At 44.4% G+C, this 24,130-nt stretch overlaps 1 protein-coding gene across 3 annotated transcripts in view; it reads left to right on the forward strand.

Annotated features, from left to right (window-relative positions):
* Nucleotides 1-24,130, forward strand: part of srgap3 (SLIT-ROBO Rho GTPase activating protein 3) — a 275,811-nt gene that overhangs the window by 173,278 nt on the left and 78,403 nt on the right. For all 3 annotated transcript variants that reach the window (XM_073072508.1, XM_073072507.1, XM_073072509.1), the window contains exons 6-7: nucleotides 6,920-7,048; nucleotides 14,285-14,506. In XM_073072508.1, coding sequence (XP_072928609.1) covers nucleotides 6,920-7,048; nucleotides 14,285-14,506 — 351 coding nt within the window. The remainder of the gene's footprint in view (nucleotides 1-6,919; nucleotides 7,049-14,284; nucleotides 14,507-24,130) is intronic.

Genomic DNA, 24,130 nt, shown 5'->3' on the forward strand with positions numbered 1-24,130 from the left:
CAGACCAGCTTAAGGCTCTAAAGGGCCCAGTCCATATTTTGGAGACATATTGAAGTTTTTACATCTAATTTTATTCTGCCTCTATGGTTATGGGTGGCAAATTCTCACAGATGCCTGGCCCTATTACTGATTTCTTTCACACTCTTCCCTATATTTCAGATATTAAAGTTGTTCATGTGAAAATGTCAAAATCTTTCTGAATGTAAATTAGAGTTCCATTGGTGGTTGTTCTGTGGTCTTCTCAAAAAAGCCAAGGAGATTTATCGCTCGCAATGTTCTGCTAAATTCCTGTGGGTTGAACTTCTTATGCTAGTGTGCCCTCGTGCAAGCTGCTTAGTTTACACCCTTAAACCAGACTCCAAAATATCACTACCTGTAGGTACTCGTGTCCTGTCTTGAGATTGGAGCTGTGTTGGTTGTTAACACAAACAATTCATTTCACTCTATGTTCTGATGTACATCTGAATCTATGAAGCTAAGTAGGCAAGAGCTGGCTGTATTTGACATCATCACTTACAAACATCTGTGTTTATTATCTATATGTAATAATCACAGTCAGTTTTAATCTGCTAGATTCCTGATGACCTTCTTTAGAAGTAAATTATATCCCATTTAGCCCTCACCCATCAAGGTGCAAGTTGAGGCTTGCTCAAAATGATTAGCAAGAGGACTTCTATTCGAACTGAAGTCCTGATGGTGCTTTGTAGCTGAATCACCCATTCTCCACTTTTGTATTCTTAAAATTGTTGGACATACCAATGACATGAAGCATAATTAAACAAGTGCTAATTATTTTCCTGCAAAAACAGGAGCCAGGTGAATGGATTCAGCTTTATGAATATCTTTAAGCAATTGGCCATACAGATGAACTCTAACTGCAGTAACACACACAAAAAGCTGGAGGAACTCCGCGGGTCAGGCAGCATCTATGGAGAGAAAAACCCCAACAAAGGGCCTAGACCCGAAACGCCAACTGTCCACTCCCTCCACAGATGCTGCCTGACCTGCTGGGTTCCTCCAGCATTTCTGTGTGTTGCTGTGGATCAGCAGAATCTCTTGTGCTAAATCATACTGCAGTCTATGAAATCTAAGCAGAGACCCCGGATGGCAAATAATTGCTAAATTAAATAAATTGGTTCATTTGTCACATCTACCAATGATTTTTTTCTGTTTTGGATTCTGTCCATTCAGATCGTTTCATTACATTAATGATTGAGAAGGTAATAACACCATGCATAATAAAGCATTACAGTTACAGGGCAGCTGCAGTACAGACAGACTGTAAGTTGTAAGGCCCTATCTAGGTAGAGGTCAACAACACATCTTAGCATTCTGGGGGGACAATTCAATAGTCTCAAAGCAGTGAGAAAGAAACTGTCCTTCAACCTTGAATTACACACTGTCGAGCTTTTTAATCTTCTACCTAATGGGAGGGGAGAGATGAGGGAATGTCCAGGGTGGGTGGGGCCCTTTATGCTGGCTCCTTTACTAAGGAAGCCAGAAGAGTAGACAAGAGTCCAGAGAGGGGAGGCTGGTTTCCATGATGTGTCGGAATCTGTTGCTGCAGACAATCCGCTGGAGGAACTCAGCAGGTTAAGCAGCATCTGTGAGGGTAAAGGAATTGCTGATGTTTTGGGTCACAAACCTACCTGACCTGCTGAGTTCCTCCAGCAGACTGTTTGCTGCAGTCTACATGATGTCAATTTATGCTGAATGTCCTCCGAGAAAAGAAAGTTGTGTTGGCCAAAGTGGAGCTGGCCAAAACCTTCACAACTAATGCAGGAAAGTGATGTGATAATGGGAATAATAAGTTAATCATGCCAAGTGGAAATAAGTCCAGGACCAGCCTATTGGCTCAGGGTGTCCTCCCTCGGAGTGTCAGACACCCTGAGCCAGTAGGCTGGTCCTGGACTTATTTCCACTTGGCATGATTAACTTATTATTATTTAATTATTTATGGTTTTATATTGCTATATTTCTTCACTATTCTTGGTTGGTGTGGCTGTAACGAAACCCAATTTCCCTCGGGATCAATAAAGTATGTCTCTCTGTTTGTCTGAAATGGGTTGGAGAATCTTTGTTTGGGCATAGTCAATGAGCTGATGATCTTATAATCCTGCAGCAGTCTATCATACAAAGAAAACTCCAAGTAGATAACTTACACCCAATGGCCACTTTATTAGGCTCACCGGACCACCTGCTCGTTAATGTAAATATCTAATCAGCCAATCGTGTGGCAGCAACTCAATGCATAAAAGCATGCAGACGTGGTCAAGAGGTTCAGTTATTGTTCAGACCAAACTTCAGAATGGGGAAGAAATGTGACCTATGTGACTTTGACTGTCGAATGATTGCCGGGGGCCAGACGAAATGAGTTGAGTAAGTCATAAATTCATATCCTGGGATTTTTACACATAACATTCTCTAGATTTTACAGGAATGGTGTGAAATGCACACAGAAAAAAACATCCTGTGAGCAGCAGTTTTGTGGCAAAAATGCCTTGTTAATTAGAGAGTTCAGAGGAGAATAGTCAGACTGGTTCAAACTGACAGGAAGGCAACGGTAACTCAAATAACCACACATTACAACAGTGGTGTGCAGAAGAGCATCTCTGAAAAATCAACACGTTAAAGCTTGAAATAGTTGAGCCACTAATAAAGTAGCAATTGAGTATATTTTATCAGTTAAATTCAGTGGCTACTTTGGCACAATACTCCATCTCAGGCAAGTAATTACTACTTTATTGAAGAAATGCAAGCCAGGACAGCAAGAAAATTCTTTACTCGCAGGCATCTTTTTTTCCACAGAGAGTGATGGTGCCTGCAGTGAGTTACCTGGGTAGCAGTGGAAACAAGCAATTGGGTGGAGTTTAATAAGCTTTTTGACAGACACATAAATATGAAGGGAATGTAGGGACATGGATGATAAATAGGAAGAGGACATTCATGAGTAGTAAGTACAGCACAACATAATGGGCTAAATGGCCTCTCCTGTGCTGTGCTCTTCTACAGTATGTTCTTCATTCTCTGCTTTGTAATGTTCCAGCAGTACCTGGACAGATGTGTTCAGAATTACTGTCTTATAGGGGGTGCAGCCCTTCTTTGGTGCTGTATTGGAGGTGGCAGCTAAACTTGAAGCTCGATAGATAAAAACATCAAGTCTTTTGGCTCATTGGGTATCACAGGACATCTGCAGTTAACAACTAATGAATCTGCATCCATGAATTGGGATTTTGCTGATTAGGGCAATGGAAACACGAAGGGAAGCCACCCCTGTGCAGCCACATCAAACTTTTGGGCTCCTTATCTAAGAAAGGATGCGCTGGCATTGGAGAGGGCCCACAGGAGATTCACAAGAATTATCCCAGGAATGAAAGGGTTAATATAAGAGGAGCATTTTATGGCTCTGGGCCTATAATTGCTGGAGTTTAGAAGAATAAGGGGACATCTCATTGAAACCTATCAGATATTGAATGGTCTAGATAGAGTGGACATGGAGAGGATATTTCCTATAATGGGAGAGACTAGGACCAGAGGGCATAGTCTCAGAATACAAGGACATCCCTTTAGAACAGAGGTCAGGAGGAATTTCCTTAACCAGAGGGGGTTAAATCTGTGGAGTTCATTGCCACAGATGGTTGTGGAGGCCAATTTATTGGGTATATTTAAAGCTGCTAGGTTCCTGATTAGTAAGAGAGTCAAAAGTTACAGGGAGAAGACAGGAGATGGGGTTGAGAGGTTCAATAAATCAGACATGATGCAATGGCAGTGCAAATTCAATCAAACATCCTATAGTATGTTTTATGATCTTACGGATTTATTAGGCCAAATTATGCTGAAGTCTGCCAGTTGTTCCAATTGAAGTAAATCCCAGATTTCCACACATGCTGTGAATCATGGATATCGGGAACTATTGAGTGTGTGGGCTCTCCAGCGTTACTTTTGACTAAGCCAAACAACTGCTGAGAAGAGTACATTAGTATTGTCTGGAACAGCGATGTGTCAACAGCTGTGTACATCTCTATTCCTAAAGGGACTCTTGCTTCCACACATAAAATTGCACAATCAGACTATTAACTTTTATGAATTTAGCAATTAACTAATTATTTATAGAGATAAATATGTATACACAGTTACAACTTAAGCAATTATAAATTAATCTCTTAGGACATCACTGCAGGAGTTTCTCAGGATGATGGTGGTATTGGTTCCTACGCACAACCATGTCCTGTTAGTTCCGCCGTGACCTTTCCTCCATCATTAACAGGATTATTTGCTGATTATACAGTGTCCCTCCTGTTCTATCTGTACTCCCTCTGATTACGAAGCAGCCCATGCCTGCATGAACAACGCCAGGGCAACACATAGGCATGGGCAATAGGTGGCAAGTAATGTTCATGCCACAGAAGTGCCGCCTTCAACAAAAAGTGTGACCATTTTCCCAAAGACATCAGCATCCTGTTCAGCATTAACCAGGGGCTCTATGAGACCTGCCGTAGAGTCAGGTGTGAGAGGGAGTATCCTGGCAATGGACCCACCTCCCAGTGTTCCGTAGGCTCTCTACCACTCGGAGTGATGTCAACAGCGTGACTCAGATTCAGTTACTTATCACGTGTACATCAAAACATCCAATGAATGGGTCGTATGCGTTAATAGCCAAGCATCTTTACTGCCCCCGGTAAGGGTGTACCGGGGGCAGCCCGCAAGTGTTGGCACACATTCCAGCGCCAGCATACCATGCCCACAATGCTTGGCAGAACAACACAGAGCACAACAAGCAACAAAACGACAACAAAACAAGCCCCCGACCTCTCTGACAGCTCCCCTCCCACCCACCCACACACACATAGACTGTCCTCCAACTCCAGGGTAGCCCTCCAGGTCTCCAGCTCACAGTCACTATGTGATTTTTTATTGTACTGCTCTCTGCCTTTAGACCTCAGACAGCTGTTGGGAGCAAGACTGTGTGAAACAAATGGCAGCATTAAAGCTATAGTAGCAATTGATGGGAAATGGATGAGTGTTTCCATATGTCATTGCAAAGATCGCACTGACATCATGAAAGGCAACTCTCCGTGAGCTCAAATCCAAAAACATCCCAGGAACTCAATGAATCTGCAACAAAGCAGCTAACTCGATCTGGGGTTTAGGTTTATTTATCAGATATCCATCGGGACATACAGTGAAATGTGTCGTTTGCACCAGCAACAAATACACACGAGAGATGTACTGGGTGCAGCCCACGTGTATCGTCACATATTCTGGTGCCAACATAACATTCGCACAATGCTCAGCAGAGCAACAAGCGCCAAAACAATAACAGCCAAACAAGCCCCTCTCCTTCCTCACGCCACCTCCCTCCCACCCGCTCACTCCCACGGACAGCCCTCCAACTCCAGGACATGCCTCCAGCCTCCAGATCTATTGCATTAACAACCGATACATCTCGGATGTGCTGGCAGCAGCCTGCAGGACGATATCAAGCCCATTTCAAAGGATACTTGCTGTGTTTTCATCAGTGACCTAATTACTAGGAAAGTGTGTCATCTGTTAGCATTTTGTACGTTGTGAGTGATGGAGAAAATGGGAGCCCTCAGGAATTCTACATGATACAAATAGGGAGGGATTTTCGACAACTGGAATGATAAGTCATAGTGTGTGTAAGGAGTTGGAATTCCACGCATTGTGAAGGAATGGAAAAATTCTGGTCCAGTTCCTAGAAAAAGACACAAAATTAATTCCCATTATATAGAAGGTAGAGACATGGGATGTAGAAAATAGGTGTAGAAGGAGGCCTTTCAGCCCATTGAGACTGCTCTGCTGTTCAATATACTGTGCATGGCTGTTCAACGAACTGCAGTACTCACATTAGCTTGGTTTCAACCAGCCAGACCCCCATTACATCCTTGGGAATGAATGGGAAGAGGTTTGGTCCATCAGGTTTAATATAAGACATAGGAGCAGAATTCGGCCATTTGGCCTATCTAATCTGCTCCGCCAGTCCCCATGGCGGACTTATTATCCCTCCCAACCCCATCCTCCTGCCTTCTCACTGTAACCTTTGACACCCTTAGTAATCAAGAACCTATCAACCTCTGCTTTAAATATACCGAACAACTTGGCCTTCACTGTTGTCTGTGGCAAATATTGTACAGATTCACCACCCTCTGGCTAAAGAAATCCCTCCTTATCTCTGTTCTCAAGGGGTGCCCTTCTATCCTGAGACTGTGCCCTCCAGGCATAGACTCCTCCTCTGTAGTAAACATCCTCGCAAAGTCCACTCTATCTAGACCTTACAGTATTTGAAAGGTTTCAGTGAGATCCCCCTCAATCTTCCAAACTCAAATGAGCTCAAACCCAGAGCCACCAAATGCTCCCATTATTGGAAACATCTTCTCCACATCTATTCTATCTAGGCTTTCCAGTATCCAATAGGTTTCAATTAGATTCCACACCACCCCCCCCCCCCCACATTCCTCTAAACTCCAGCGATAACAAGCCCAGAGCCATCAAATGCTCTTCATACCTTAACCTTTTCATTTCCAGAATCATTCTTGTAAACCTCCTGGATCCTCTGCAATGCCAATTCATTATTTCCTAGATATGGGACCAAAACTGCTAAGCTCAAATGAGCACAGGCCCAGAGCCACCTCATATGTTAACCCTTTCGTTCCTGGGGTCATTCTTGTAAACTCCTGTGGACCAATATACCAATATTTGGGTATAAGTTCCATATAACTGGGGTAAATGCTCATTGGAATACCATATTAAATAGTAAGAGGTTTGAAATTAGATATATTGGAGTGAATTTTCTACATCAGATGTGATAATGTGACGAGATTAAACATAATGAGCTCATATCTATTGGTCATATCTGAAGGTGTGATGTTCAATAAATATTTTTGAACTTTTTCCCCAGCGTCAAGCCAAGTATTCTGAAAACAAACTGAAGTGCACAAAAGCAAGGAACGACTACCTGCTTAACCTTGCGGCAACAAATGCTGCGGTGGCCAAGTACTACATCCACGATGTCTCCGACCTGATTGACGTCAGTATTCATTGCTTCTCTCATGAATTTTGCACTTGTTAAGGTGGAAGTGTTTTACACTAGAGGTAGCACGCGTTCCTTCCAGTTCTGATTCGCCTCTTGAGGAATGTCCCTCCCATTAATGTGTACTGGGTGCATATGTAGGGTGCAGAGGGCAGGGTGGATTAGCGTAAAAGACTGTATTGTACCGCAACAGGCCTTTCAGATCACAACATCTGTGTTGATATGACACCAGTTTAAAATAATCCTATCTAAATGTTGTCCACATCTCTCTATTTCCCACCTGGTTCATGCCGCTGGTTAATTGCCTCTAAAACATTGCAACTGTGTCTGCTTAAGTACCTTCCCAGGCAGTGTGTTCCAGGTATGTACCACTCTTTGTGTAAATAATTTACCTCACAATTCTCTTTTAAACTCTTCCCTCTCATCTTAAATCTATAGCCTGCCGTATTTGACATTTCCACCCTGGGAAAAAGAGTCCACTCTCTATATACCTCTCATAATTTTATATACGTTCATCAAGTTCAGATTTAGATTTATTTATCACATGAACATTTAAACATACAGTGAAATGCGGCATTTGCGTTAACAGCCAGCACACCTAAGAGGGCTGCCCGCTACTGTCACTGCACATTTTGGTGCCAACGTTGCTTGCCCACAGTGAGTGGTAAATCAACACAGAACAAAACAACAACAACAAACAAGCCCCTTTTCCCCCTCCCACTCACATGGACAGCCCCCCAACTCCAGGACGGGCCTCCAGTCTCCAGTCTTCAGGCATCAGGCTTTGATGTCAGGTCTCCCCTCAGTCTCCAACACAAAAGGGATAACTAATGGCCTAAAGGAGTTTAGGTTGGAGCTCCAGAAGCAGTGGAAACCTTGACTTGAGAGGTTTTGGCAAGGACCCACTCACCTTTCGAGTCACCATTTTACAATGGTGTCTGCAATGGTCCCTTTTCAGCACACAAACATTCCAATCCAATGCCATCAGAGGTTCTTGAACTGGCTTGGAATGGTGAGGCAAGAGCTCTGAATCACTGGGTTGCTGATAACATTACCACAGTGCAGCCCCATTATTGCACAAAACCACTCGGGATAGTGAGAGCCTCTGAGCTAGATAGTCTAAACTGTAGCAGGCTTCCTCTGGCATGAACCAGGAGTATGGAGAGGCTAGCCCTTCCGATGATCTGCAAGGAAGAAGGGGGCATAGCCTCAGGATTCGGGGAAGTAAATTTAGGACGGAGATGAGGAGGAACTGTTTTTCCCAGAGAGAGTGGTAAATCTGTGGAATTCTGTGTCCAGTGAAGCAGTGTAGGCTACCTCAGTAAATCTCTTTAAGAGACGGTGAGATAGATTTTTACATAGAATGGGAATTAAGGGTTATGGGGACAAGATATGCAGGCGGAGGTGAGTCCGTGGCCAGATCAGCCATGGTCTTATTGAATGGCGGAGCAGGCTCGACAAGCTAGATGGCCTCCTCCTGCTCCTATTTCTTTTGTACGTACAAATCCCTTTGGGAGGAAGGTTTTCCTCAGGAATGAGATGTGAGGATGGGGTTATTGCTATCCTGTGAGCTGTGGCATCACCACGTATGGGTTCCTCATTGTGACGTGCACCCAGATAGAGTGAAAAACATGTCATCTCTGTGGATCATTCCAAACTGAATTACATTGAGGCACTTCAAAGGGAAAATCAATAGCAGAATGCAGAATAGAGTGTTACAGTTACAGAGAAAGTGCAGTTCAGGCAGACAGATAAAGTGGAAGGACCACAACAAGGTGGATTGAGAAACCTTGTTCATCTTTATTGTTCAAGAGTCTTATAGTAGCGGAATGAGGTTTGCCCTTGTGCCTTATGGTGCACTTTTTCAAGCTTTTGTATCTTCTCCCTGATGGAAGGAGGAAGGTGAGAGGACGTCCGGGTTGGGAAGGATTTATTTTTGCCACCTGGAGGGGGGTACAGTGAAACCCCACCTTGTATAATAATCATGCAGACCAATACTTTAGAGCAGTACATTGAGATAGTACAAGGAATAACAGTAGAGTGTTATAGTTGCAGTACAGGTAGACAATAAGGTCACAATGAGGTAGATTCACCTTATTGTACTAAGGAACCATTCAATAGCAGAGTGGAAGCTGTCCTTAACCTTGGTGCTACGTGCTGTTAGGCTTCTGTATCTCCTGCCCATCTGGAGGTGGCAGAAGAGAGGATGTTCAGGGTGAGTGGGATCTTAAATTACACTGGCTTTTGGGCAGAATAATTGCTGCATCAAGCTGCAATGCATCCAGATAGGATGCTATCTATGGTGAAGAATCAATGCAGACGTGCTGAATATCCTTAGTCCTCTGGGCAAGTAGAGGAACTCTGAAATTACTTAGCAGTGACACCAGCCCTCAAAATCATTTGGGGACACTTGAGTGCAGATAAGACCAGCCAGTGAGATCAGCTCCCTCTGTGAAGTCAGACACATCCACTTCCTTTATTTTACAGCTGATCTAGTCTCACAGGAGGCAATCCGCTGTGTGTTAAGTCTGTGCAAAATTAATGCTGCAGTCTTCTCAACTGGCCGAAGGATTCATGTCTGAGCAGAAGTTGGTGAGGCTCACAGTTGGCTGGACTACTGGTCCTGGTCATTGATGGAACTGAATTTGGTTCAAGTTCTCCCTGTCACACTGGGCTCATCCTCTCTAGCTCTCTCACTGGCAGGCTTGTGGCTGTCCGTTTCCCACTATCTGTGCCCTCCTCACATTGATCACAAATTCACTTGCTTATTGGTTCTGGTGACTGAAGGCCCCAGATGGCTGTACTCCCCCCCACCCCTGTCATCTTTGAGTTATATTCTCCCCACCCCCACCCCACCGCTCTCCACTCCATCCCCCCTCTCACAGAAGGACCTATTCTGCTAAACATCACTGATGAATACACGAATATATTCAGCAAGCGGGAGCGCACACACCTATGTTAGCGGCTGTTACCATAGTAACGTGGCTTTCTATATAGTGAATGACGGGTTACTTGGAGTTAAACTGTGCTGAATGAGTGTGTGCTTGCAGGGTGAAATCAGAAGGCAAGGCAAAAGGGAGGGGGAGGGGAGCGAGAGATGTTTCTGCATCAAAACTCCCCTTCAGCTTCTCCTCCCCCCACACCCCATTAAAACATGTCTTTATTCAAACCAAGAGTTTTTCTAAAGAAGGCGATTCAGTCTTTGTGTCTCTATTCCCGTTAGTAATCTATTTTATTCATGATCACTGAGAGAAGCAGGGTTAATTTACACCTCAGTGCCTTGAGCTGGGCATTGCAGATGGGTTGTGAATGTAAATCAAATCCTTCAGAGAATTCTATGACCTTTTTTAAAATGATCTTTTGCCTAAATAGTTGGAAAATTGATTTACCAACCCAGAAAATGTGTTTGTTTGCCCCGTTGCTTCTCAGACCTGCATGTGAAACAGGAATCCAGTGGCAGCGTCCCAGAGAAAATAATAAATAGGATTTAAGTGACTCGTTCAGTAGTTTGGGGGGGGGGGGGGGGAATCAGGCAGAATTTGCTGCAAGTGTATTGTGCCCTGACCACAATGGCTCTCCACATACCTGAGCAAGCTTGTCATCCGTAATCTCTTTCATTGTCCGCTTGTGCAGGTTTGAAAGTGTAGCTGGGTTCTCCAGCGGCTGCTCGGAAAGTAGGTCACCCTCCTTGGGAGAAGAGAAAAAGTTCAGCATTCCTCACATCTCACGAAACAAAGGATTTCCAGGCTGCAGGAGTACTAGAGTTCTAGAGGGATGCACTGGAAGCTTGGCGCAGCCATCGCAAGGCCCTCCACTAATGGACAGGGAGGGACAGATTGGCTGAGGGACACACTCAATTATGGTTATAACATATCACTCCAGGCGGCCAAATTGGTGGCCACAATCCTATCGGTTTTAATGAAAGTAATAGAACAAGACTTGATATAAGTACTAGAATGAAAAGGCATTGCACAGATCATTCTCGTAGCTGATTTAATTATTATGAATAAAGTTTATATTGATAAAATTCTAACGTAACAAAAGTATTGGAGGGCTCTGAGAAGGTGTTGGTTTAAACTCCTGTTCTTAGGGCAGTGTGGGTGGTGGTTGGCACAATGCTTTACAGTACCAGTGACCCGGGTTCAATTCCTGCCACTGCCCTTGTACGCATTTGTATGCATTCTCCCCATGACTGCATGGGTTTCCTCCGGATGCTCCGGTTACCTCCCACAGTCCAAAGATGTACAGGTTGGTAGTTTAATTGGGGATTGTAGATCGTCTTGTGATTAGTCTAGGATTAAATCGGGGGATTGCTGGGCACCACTCCGGCTCAAGGGTCCAGAAGGGCCTGTTCCACGTATCTCAATAAATTATAATAGACAAGTCATCCTGGGTCCCACTGTGGTCAACTCCACACAGCTGGCAAGAACTTTCACTGACTCTTAAATTGTAAATTGATTTATAATGATCACATGGTCATGGTTAGGATGATTATATAAGGTAAGTGATATTTATTATTATAATTATGTAGAGGTAAAGCACAGTAACAGGCCCATCCGGTCTAACGAGCCTGTGCCAGACAATTACACCCATGTGACTAATTAACATAATAACCTGTAAGCCTTTGGAATGTGGCAGGAAACACGTGTGTTGTGGGCAAAATGTACAGACTCTTTACGGACAGTGGCTGAATTGAACCCGGGTCACTGTAAAAGCATGCTAGCCTCTATGCTGGAGCGTCACCTGCTCATATTGGATCTGCTGATATTATTATCTATCCTCACAAGTCCGGCAGAGGTGGGCAGCAGAGTGGTACAGCCAGTAGAGCAGCTGACTGACATCTGCAGTTACCTGTGCTCTGTCCCAGCCTTCAGTGCTGTCTGCGTGCAGCTTGCACGATCTTCCTGACCTCAGTTTGCTCTGGTTTCCTCCTACATCCCGAAAACAAACCGTTTACACACACAAAATGCTGGTGGAACGCAGCAGGCCAGGCAGCATCTATAGGAAGAAGTACAGTTGACGTTTTGGGCCGAGACCCTTTGTCAGGACCTGTTCCAGTTTGCCTACCAACACAACAGGTCAACAGCAGATGCCATTTCATTGGCCTTTCACCCTGAAACATCTGGACAGATGCAAGCAACACACACAAAGTGCTGGAGGAACTCAGCAGGCCAGGCAGCATCTGTGGAAAAGAGTACAGTTAATGTTTTGGGCCGAAACCAGTCCTGTCTGGGAAATGTCCATCTCCCACGCCCCATCCCCATCACATTCTACAGGGGTTGTATTGAGAGTATCCTGAGCAACTGCATCACTGCCTGGTTCGTAGATTGCACCATCTCGGATCGCAAGACCCTGCAGCGGATAGTGAGGTCAGCTGAGAAGATCATCAGGGTCTCTCTTCCCGCCATTACGGACATTTACACTACACGCTGCATCTGCAAAACTGACAGCATTGTGAAGGACCCTACACACCCCTCATACAAACTCCTCTCCCTCCTGCCATCTGGGAAAAGGCACCGAAGCACTCGGGCTCTCACGACCAGACTGTGCAACAGTTTCTTCCCCCAAGCCATCAGACTCCTCAATACCCACAGTCTAGACTGACATCTACATCATTTATTATTATATTGAAATTTGTCCTCTACTGTGCCTATTGTCTTGTTTATTAATTATTGTACTGCCCTGCACTGTTTTGTGCACTTTATGCAGTCCTGTGCAGGTCTGTAGTCTAGTGCAGTTTTTAATGTTTTTACATAGTCTAGTGTAGCCTTGTGCTGTCTCACATAGTCTAGTGTAGTTTTGTGTTGTTTCATGTAGCACCAGGGTCCTGGAGGAACATTGTTTTGTTTTTACTGTGTACTGTACCAGCGGTTTATGGTTGAAATGACAATAAAAAGCGACTTGACTTGACTGTCGAAGGGTCTCGGCCCGAAATGTCGACTGTTCATTCTTTTCCACCGATGCTGCCAGGCCTACTGTTCATCTAGCATTTCGGGTATGTTGCTCGGATTTCCAGCATCTGCAGATGTTTTCTTGTTAGTGAAGATGCAAACATCAGGGTGCGCTTTATTGACTACAGCTCTGCATTCAATTCAATTCCAGTTGAATTACCATTTAACCATAGATGAACACGAGACAGCATTATTACAGGGTCAAGGTGCAAAGAATCATTACCAGCAGTCACACACAAGATCACAATCACATAATAAGAGTCTCGAGGCCCACTCCTCCCACTCCCCACGACGCCACAGCTTGACGCATACAAGTCAACAAACCCACATAGAATATCAGTAAAAATACAACACAGAACATGCACGTATATACAGTCGAGACCCCCAGCCCACCGATGTCACCTGTCAACTGGCAGCTGCTAGGTGACACCGTGGCCTTGAGACCCAGTCCTTGCAGATACAAAACATGACCAGTCAACTATATCTGAACGTAGTCCAGACCCCTCGGTCCATTTTAAATCTTCAGTTGCCACAACTGCACTACGCTCGCCCCCGGTAGAGCGGGATGGCTCAGATGCTATGCCGGCACCTGAAAAGCCGCTGCTAAAATTATCTGCCGCCAGATAAAGCTTCTTCTGCCATGCAAAACTTGGGAGGGCAGCTCCGACTCCGTTCTGGACACCACGCTACACCGCCCCAGTGACGCACCCTGGCTTTGTCTCCTCACTCTGGGCGGCTGCAAACAGGCAACACCGTAGCTTCAGACCTCATCCTCACCATGACCAAAAACTAGCCCCCTCCCCACCCCCATCCACCCCTGCTCACATCCAATAAATCAGCGAATCAAACTTGCAGCGTACTAGATTAACAATGTCCAAAGGGGCCTTGCGATCACAAGAAAAGAGGCCAAGCTGGCCACTGGCTATTTGACTGTGAGCCTCCATCGACTCAGGCGAGCTCCTTCATTATCTCAGCCAGCGAGCAACTTGCTGATGGTGTAGACCAGCAGTCCTTTGAGTTCTTAACGTACAGCAGGATCTTGCGATCATTAGATTACATTTAAGCATAACGGTAGCACTGTGTATATAAGCTATGTTATGTATTTATATTTATTGTGTTCTATATGGTGCATCGGATCCGGAGTAACAATCATTTTGTTTTCCTTGATGCTTGTGTACTGACGAATGACGATAAGCAATCCTGAATCACTGATCAGAATCCTTCTGCGTTTACTCTCCCAGACGTTCCACTGGTGAATCCTTCCTCTGTGCTCTCTCCCCAGTGCTCTGATCTGGGATTCCATGCCAGCCTGGCACGTACCTTTAGGACTTTCCTCTCGGCAGAGTATAACCTGGAGACGTCTCGGCACGAGGGACTGGACCTCATTGAGAATGCTGTGGACAACCTGGACGCCCGGAGTGACAAGCACAAGGTCATGGACATGTACAACCAGATCTTCTGTCCACCTACCAAGTTTGAATTCCAGCCGCACATGGGAGATGAGGTATGAGGCTGTCGATTGGGACGGGGTGGTTCAAAGGAGATTTAAAGGGGACATGAGCACAAAGGGTGAGGGGCTTTTGGAACAAGCTGCCAGAGGCAAACTTGGGTTGTTTTGTCTGCAGTGGCGGAGACTGAGGGGAGACCTGGTAGAAGTTTATAAGATAATGAGAGACACAGGTAGAGTAGGTGGCTGGATCCTTTTCCCACAGTAGAAACATCTAATACTAGAGGGCCTACATTTACGGCAAGTGGGGAAGTTGAAAGGAGATGTGCGGACGGGGGCGGTGGGTACCTGGAATGCTCTGTTTGTTTGGCAGTAGAAGCAAATGCAATGGAGGCATTTAAGATGCTCTTAGGTAGACACATGAATCTTCAGGGGAAGGATAGATACGGATCGTGCACAGGCAGAAGGTGTCATTAGCTTTGTTAGTTTGGCACTACACTGTGGGTCTATTCTTGTTTTATGTTATAATTACAAGGAGTTAAAAACATGTGCGTGGATGGGAAGTTTGAAAGAAGCCGGAGACAAACAGAGGCAAATGGGGCCAGCTCAGGCAGGCACCTTGGCTGGCTTGGACGGGCTGGACTGTTTCTCTGCTGGGTTAATGTGTAGAGTTCCTGAGGTTGTATTCCTTGCTTGGTGCTGTCACTGAGAAGGCGAGAATGGAGGAAACAGAGATACTCATGATGCTATTGCTCACTGGGCAACCCTCCTTTCTTTACCCTGAGAAGTTACTTCTCAAGACCTTCCAGTAGCCTGATCTGAGCTACCTCATGTCTGGTGTTCTAAACAGGTATAGAGGTGTTCCCATGGTTTTCAGTCCACACCTGTAGGGATGGCAGGCTCTCTCCAGCATTGACATAAGAGTTCCTCAAGGTCAAATGGTTGTACAACTTGAGAATAAAATCAAAATTGTGTGTATTGGTTAAATTCCTTTGATTGTTTTTGTTTAGGGTTTTATAGGTATTAAATAAGAGTGAATTCTTGATCAGCTTCAATCACCATTGGGAAAACAGTGACCTCCTTTCAGATCAACATAATAGAAGATCAAAGAGTCGTACAGCACAGAAGCAGGCCATTCAGCCCATCATGCCCTCCCATAGTCATTTCATTTGTCTACAATAGTCCTTATCCTTCTATGCCTATCTGAATGTCTCTTATACATATTAAATTGTAACTGATTCCACACCATCTTTGCAGTACATTCCAGGTACCAGCCACTCTCTGTGTATCTTCCCCCTCAAATACCCTTTAAGTCTCCTTTTTTTGATATTAGATGACGGACAGCAACTTTGAGAGGTTCCCATCGGCTGGAAAGTATTAAGGAATGAGAAAGTGTCAACAGCACAGGTCTGACAAAATTTCCTGGACCTAAAAACATTTCTCTCTCCATAGATGCTGCTTAACCCGCTGAGTCTCACCATCATTTTCTTTTTTATTTCGGATTTGCAGCATCTGATTTCCAATCTTAGTGAGGGATATGAAAGAGAGCAGCTTAGATAGAGCTAAGGCTAAGCTCAGCGACTCTAATAGTGAAGCACTCTCGAGGAGAGGAGAGTGATGTAGGGTCCCCCAAGAGCCTCCCTACAAACAATTCCACTGAGAAATTGGTTTTACTATAATATTATTTCTCTCAGAAAAGTATTTTATTACATAAACTGACTGTAACTCAGCTATAGAACTGTGCTTCACTGCAAGGAAGACTGGTTTTCACTTAATTCCATACCTAACTATTATGTATATAATTTGTATATACAGTACATATACTAATGTACAGCATATATAAACCAATCTTATGTATATATGGCCACACTCAGTTCTTGTACGTTGTGCTTTATAGGATTCCTTTCATATTTATACAGTATATATTTTGGTTTTTTTTATTGTGTTCTTCAGACTTACTTTTAATAATGCTTGGATTTCCAGTGCCTGCAGATTTTCTCTTGTTTGTGATTGGACTAAAAACGAGACAAACCAGTTAGTTGGTCATTGGAAATCGTCCTGTGATTAGGCTAGTTTTAAATAGGTGGGTTGCTGGGCAGTGCCGCTCGTTTGGCCAGAAGGGCCTGTTCCACGCTGTGTCTCCAAATAAAAAATAAAGAATTTAAAAAACATTGAGTGCATGCCTCCAGTACCTCCTCTGTGATGGTCGTAATGAGAAGGAGGCTTGTGCTGGGTGCTGGGGGTCCTTAATGATGGATTCTACCTTTCTGAGGCTTCGTCTTTTGAAGGTGTCCTCAATGGTGTGGAGGCCAGTGCCCATGATGGAGCTGACTGAGTTTACAACCCTCTGCAGCTTCTTCCCAATCCTGTGCAGTGGCCCCTCCACTCAGTTGCTGATTAAACCTGCCGATTCCCACCCCACCCAGACAAGCAGGCTAACACGCAGTGAGGCACAAGAGGCTGACGATGCTGGAGTCTGAAGCAGCAAACAATCTGCCGGAAGAACTCCACACACAAAATGCTGGTGGAACACAGCAGGCCAGGCAGCATCTATAGGGAGAAGCGCTGTCGACGTTTTGGGCCGAGACAGCGCTTCTCCCTATAGATGCTGCCTGGCCTGCTGTGTTCCACCAGCATTTTGTGTGTGTTGTTGTTTGAATTTCCAGCATCTGCAGATTTCCTTGTGTTTGCCTGAAGAACTCAGTGGATCAGGTGGCATCTAACCGTGTAACAATTACAGCACAGGAACAGGCCATCTCGGCCCTTCTAGTCCATGCCAAACGCTTACTCTCAGCTAGTCCCACTGACCTGCACTCAGCCCATAACCCTCCATTCCTTTCCTGTCTATATACCTATCCAATTTTACTTTAACTGACAATACCAAACCTGCCTCTACCACTCTATCTGTGGGAGAAGAGGAAATGTTGATGTTTCGGGTGAAATCTAAGAGGTGGAAAGCTCAGGAGCACCGACCGGCTATATATGAATGTCATTGAGAAAGGGTGAAGAAGCTTCTTTTGTGTGTTTCTTTATGTACGACCTGCGGGAAGAGTTTTGAGAGCCGACATTCAGAATTTCATTGTTCAACGTCCAGCAGACATTGCTTGATAATCAGGAGCAGGAACGACGTCTCCCCTCCTCCTCCTCTCTTCCTGTGCCCGCCCAGAGAGGAGGTGCTGAGGCTGTAGCAAGTCACGCCGTGACCAAAGCACCATGGCAAATCCCTCTCACAATCTACAAAAACTACAGCATAGTGTCAGGTCATCACTGCAGGACTTGTATAGGTTCGGGACAAAGAAGTGGGTAGGAAAAATCATTGCAGACACTACCCAGCCTGTAAACTGCTTTTTCCAAAAGTGCCCTTCTGGAAAATTAGAAGCTATTGAAACAAACACTCCACACCATCATCTTCCCCCAGGCAGTTAATCCGATCAGCCATTCTAGAAAGCTTGTCACTGCTCTGCACCGTAGACACTGGAGACCACTTTATAATGCTGTTTACATTGTATACACTTCTGGTATTTATGTATTTATGCACATTTTATTCCATATCTGAACTTTAATCTTAACTTTATTTTTATATAATCCTTGTTGAATGTTGATTTCTGTTGCATGTCACATCCTGACCAACATGCCACAGCACATTCCTAATACATGTGGTGAATGAAGTTGATCCTTGATCTTTGATTCTTATGACAGCTGCCCACCGACTTAATGACCCATCACAACCCAGTGACAGGACCAGGGTGACTCGTACCAAGCATTTGGTTTACCCCATCTTCATGAGAAGCATCTCAGCACATTTCGTTTTTTATGCTGCACTTAGTAGGTGGCTCTCTCACCCCTTAAATGAGAAGAGCATGCGATCAAGTTCCACAGAGACTTGGTTACAGTAGCTTACAGCAGAGCACCACATACAAAATGCTGGAAGAACTCACCAGGTCAGGCAGCATCTGTGGAAGGGGATAAACAGTCATCCATCATTCCGGGCTGAGACCCTTCACCGGGACTGGAAAGGAAGGGGGCAGGAGCCAGAGTAAGAAGGTGATAGGTGGAAAAGGTAAAATGCTGAAGAAGACGGAATCTGATAGGAGAGGAGAGTGGGCCACGGGGGAAAGGGAAGGAGGAGGAGGAAGGTGATGGGCAGATGAGAAGAGAAGGGTTAAGAAGAATTTACTGTAGTGTTGGACTAACGCTGTGGTTCCTTAGCTCCCAAGACAATGGTTTCAAAGAACAAAATCATCCCCAGTATTGTGGTGCGTTTTAATGCTTTGGTCTGCACCTGAGTTATTATCCCTGACTTGAGCAAATTAAAGCCATGTTTCCTGTGATATTTTCTGTTTGCATTTCTTAAGCTATCATGTTTCGTGATGTTATGTTTAAAATCTTCATAAATGTACAGTATGGTGTAAATTTCGGAGCAGTAGATCCTCCCACTGTAGCTCTCAGATCCAGTGTCGGTAATTAGTAGCTAACAGATTGTTAAAGCATTCTCAGCTGGAGTAACTCATGCGTGGTGAAAGCAGGAAGGAGGGACAGATGCTGGCATGCTTTATGTGCTTACTGGGCTTTGATTACTAATAATAAATATTTATAGACTGATTTTCTCACACCTGTACCGTATTTGAGGGAGTAGCAGACTCCCAGCAAATAGTTCACAGCCTCATCCCCTCAGGCTGCGAGAACTCTCCACCTTGTAAATGGCAGTCTGGAACGTTCCCCATCAGATCCAGAGCAAGACAGGGAAATGCAGGAGGATCTCGGCAGGCCAGGAGGGGAATTAGCGCTAAAGCCAGTGTATCAGGCTGAGACTCAGCATTGGCAGATGCTCAGAACACACGATGAAGTGTCTTGGCCCAAAACATGACTGTTTATTCCTCTTCATGGTTGCAGCTGCCTGACCTGCTGAGTTCCTCCAGCATTTTGTGTATGTCACCACCACCCCCACCCCTCCCTTTCAGTATTTGCACAGCTCTTAAGGAATGGGTGCACTGAAAAATCACAGGAGTGAGATATGCCAACTAGTGGAATGGTGCCGCAGCAACAACCTGGCACTCAACGTCAGTAAGACAAAAGAGCTGATTGTGGGCTTCAGGAAGGGTAAGACGAAGGAACACATACCAATCCTCATAGAGGGATCAGAAGTGGAGAGAGTGAGCAGCTTCAAGTTCCTCGGTGTCAAGATCTCTGAGGATCTAACCTGATCCCAACATATCGATGTAGTTATAAAGAAGGCAAGACAGCGGCTATACTTTATTAGGAGTTTGAAGATATTTGGCATGTCAACAAATACACTCAAAAACTTCTATAGTTGTACTGTGGAGAGCGTTCTGACAGGCTGCATCACTGCCTGGTATGGGGGGACTACTGCACAGGACTGACAGAAGCTGCAGAAGGTTATAAATCTAGTCAGCTTCATCTTGGGTACTAGCCTATAAAGTACCCAGGACATCTTCAGGGAGTGGTGTCTCAGAAAGGCAGCGTCCATTATTAAGGACCTCCAGCACCCAGGACATGCCCTTTTCTCACTGTTACCATCAGGTAGGAGGTACAGAAGCCTGAAGGCACACACTCAGCGATTCAGGAACAGCTTCTTCCCCTCTGCCATCCGATTCCTAAATTGACATTGAAGCTTTGGACACCGCCTCACTTTTTTTTAATGTACAGTATTTCTGTTTTTGCACATTTTTAAAATGTATTCAATATATATGTAATTGATTTACTTGTTTTTTTTTTCTCTCTGTGTATTGCATTGAACTGCCGCTGCTAAGTTAACAAATTGCATGTCACATGCCGGTGATAATAAACCTGATTCTGCTCAGTCTCAGGACGTTGCTTGGTGCTTTACTACCGGTGGAGGATGTGTGAGCTGTACCCATAGTTGTACTGTAGGGCGATAAGCAATGTGCACAGCAAGATCCCACAAATAGAAGTGACGTACTGCCCGAAGAACCTAATAGCTGGCCTTGATGTTGGCTTATTATTGTCCTGTGATCATGTTCAACTTTACTGTCATTCAACCACACACAGGTATACTTCTAAACGAAACATCGTTCCTCTAGGGCCAAGGTGTAAAATACAGTACGCACACAGAACATATAATTATGATGAAGCACATACAGTCACAAAATAAAGTTAGGACAAGTCCCTGAGTGGCCTGGCCTTAAGATTGACAGGTTGGCATAAATTGCAATGTGTATGGTTACGTGGGATTGCAGTACCGGGATGCAGTTTTGTTCATGTGACATCCAGTCAAATTATGCTGTCCAATAAGATCGTGACGTCCAGTCAGATCACGACGTCCAGTCAGATCACGACGTCCAGTCAGATCACCAGGTCCAGTCAGATCACGACGTCCAGTCAGATCACAACGTCCAGTCAGATCACGACGTCCAGTCAGATCACCATGTCCAGTCAGATCACGACGTCCAGTCAGATCACGACGTCCAGTCAGATCACAATGTCCAGTCAGATCACGACGTCCAGTCAGATCACGACGTCCAGTCAGATCACGACGTCCAGTCAGATCACCATGTCCAGTCAGATCACAACGTCCAGTCAGATCACGACGTCCAGTCAGATCACCATGTCCAGTCAGATCACGACGTCCAGTCAGATCACGACGTCCAGTCAGATCACAATGTCCAGTCAGATCACGACGTCCAGTCAGATCACGATGTCCAGTCAGATCACAATGTCCAGTCAGATCACGACGTCCAGTCAGATCACGACATCCATTCAGATCTCGCCATCCAGACGTATATCGCGGTAGTAAGAAGCACAATGGAGAATGTAGCGTTGTAGCCACAGAGAAAGTACAGCGCAGGCAGGCAAATGAATTGCAAGGGCCACGGTGAGGTGGTTCAATTGAAAAGAGTTGATTACTTAGGCATTTTCTGTGTAATGATTTATCCTCAACTGGCTGTAGCTGTGAACTACTTGTGGAAGTTTGAAACAGTTTTGATATAATATGTTGCTGGACATTTATTGGCTTCCACACACTCTTCACAAAGGTCAGTCAGTTAATCAAACTGTTCAAGGCCATCCCAGCAATTACACTCCATAATCACAATTCAAGATTCAACATTGTTTATCGTCATTCTTATTTACATAAGTGTAAAGGAGAATTAAGTAATATTTACTCCAGATTTGATCCAGCATTAAAAAAAACACAATAAGCATAAAGGGTACAGAAAAAAAATCACAATAAATATAAATACATGATTAACTAATTATACATAGCCTGATTGGATGCAAATTGAAGCTAGGTGCAGGAGTGTCTGTACATCAGCTGACTCTTACAGGAAATGATAAAGTAGTGGTGGTGGGAGTGTGGTGGATTAGTGGGTGGAGCTGTTGATCAGCCTGTTGGCTTGGGGGAAGTAACTGTTTTTGAGTCTGGTGGTCCTGGCGTGGATGTTACGTAGCCTCCTCCCTGATGGGAATGGGACAAACGATCCATGGACAGGGTGGGTGGGATCCTTCGTGCTGTTACTGGCCTTTATAGAGTACCCTTTCCTTATCCATGAGTTCTGCATCTGCCACTTCAACCAACCGCGAATCGTGAAAACCCGGAAGTGCTCTTCCAGCACTTGTTGTTCGAGCATGTACAGACTTTTTTTGTCATTATTCCCTAAACAATGCAGTATAACAACTATTTGCATAGCATTTACATTGTATTAGGTATTATAAGTAATCTAGAGATGATTTAAAGTATATGGGAGGATGTGTGTGGGTAATTGCGGATCGGGATTTTAAAAAATCGGAAGTTCTCTTACTAAGTAAGTTTGAACAGGTACATCTGGTATTATTTAACGTCAGTCAGTCAAACGTTTGTCTTAGTATATAGTACATACTTTACCTTTCTATGCATATAAAACACTTAAGAATGTGTGTTTCAGCGCCAGGTTCGGGAACAGAAGTTCCCAAGTTCGATCCAGTGACAGACCACTCCCAAGTGCACTCTCCACTGTGCGTGGTTGATGTGGAGGATCAAACCCCCCAAAACCCAATAATTAAACCACTGCGTTGCTTAGTAATAATTGTAGCTTTCATCAGGGCAGGGCCTTTCTCACTTTATCCTTTAAAGTTGTTCCGATCGTTGACCGATGTAGCATAATGCTTTGACAATGATCGATGGCGTTTCACCTCTTTCCGATCACTTTATTATTTCCACTTTATTTTCTATCGTAATTATTTTCGTGGACAGAAACACTGCGGATTCAGAGCTTCGCCGCTGGGTCCTAATGTACACCGCACTGAGACAGGTTAAATAAGGTCTGGGGTTCCGCTGGGTCCTAACATCCACTGCTTAGAGACAGGTTGAATAAGGGACTTGAGCATCCATGTTTTTTGTTATCTGCGAGGGGTCCCGGAACCAATCCCTCGCGGATAAGGAGGGTCGACTGTATATGTCCTTGGTGATGTACTGGGCGATTTTGACAACTGGCAGTGCAGTTTCTGTACCACACCGTGATGTTAGAATGTTACAATGCTCTTCTGTAAAGGGTTGTGAACATTGATGTTCAGAGTCCAGCCCTCCTCATAAAGCAGAGGTGTTTGTTCTAGTTTGCCATTGCTTACAGCTTCTGCAGTATTACTGTGGGACTGTCACATTGCTGAGTTATGGCACATTGACCCATTCACTCACCGCCTAAGCCTTATCTTCCTGTGGACCATTTAATTAATTCCTTCCTTTTGATAACAGAGGTGTTCACACAATGTGTGGTTCCTTATGGGGGAGATTGAGCCTGTGCAATCCCATTCCACACTGTTTCCTGATAACACATTTCCATCAATTCCACCACCTGCCTACACATTATTTACCATCAATGCCTGGTTGCCAATAAGGATCGATTTCAACAATTTTCAAGGATGAACTTTTTTCACCACATGCATGCATTAGCAATTTACTGTGGTGTGTTGGTCAGGACACGACATGCAACAAAAAATAATAATTTTCAAAAATTATAAAGAATAAATAATTATATAAAATAAAGAATTATACATAAAAAGATAATAGTTAGAAATTAAGGGACGAATATGGAATAAAATGTGCATAAATACAAAAATATCAGAAGGTATTAACAGTGTAAACAGCATTATAAAAAGTGGTTTAAAGTGTTTGCAGTGCAGAGAAATGAAAGTTGGGGGAGGGTGGAGGGAATAGATAGAGGGGGCTGGGGTCTGACTAGAATTCAAATTCACTGCCTGGGAGAAGAAGCATTTAAGATGGTGTGAAGTTTTTGATTTAATATCTCTATAGTGCTTTGCAGAGGAAGGGTGGTGTCAGCAATGATTTATCCTGCCCACTTCCTTGTCCTGGACACAATACAAGTGCTGCAGTGATGGTAGTCTGCAGCCAATGACCCTTTTCTGCTGACCTGACAATTTGGTGTACTTTTCATATATCGTGTAAGGATGCTGTACCAAACCAGACAGTAATGGTGGATGTGAGGATGCTCTCTACGATGGCAGTGTAGAATCATACAAGCGTGTTCTGGGGACTATGAAATTTTATACCAACTGCCACAAGAAGTACACCTTCTGCTGAGCCAATACTAAGCTACCAATAATAGCCCAGTAACTTTCAGTGGCCAATTTATTGACCAATGCACATGAATTTGGGATTGGACTTAGAACATAGAACACTACAGCACAGTACAGACCCTTCTTGTCACA

Source organism: Hemitrygon akajei, chromosome 19, assembly GCF_048418815.1.
Source record: "Hemitrygon akajei chromosome 19, sHemAka1.3, whole genome shotgun sequence".
Lineage (NCBI taxonomy): Eukaryota > Metazoa > Chordata > Chondrichthyes > Myliobatiformes > Dasyatidae > Hemitrygon > Hemitrygon akajei.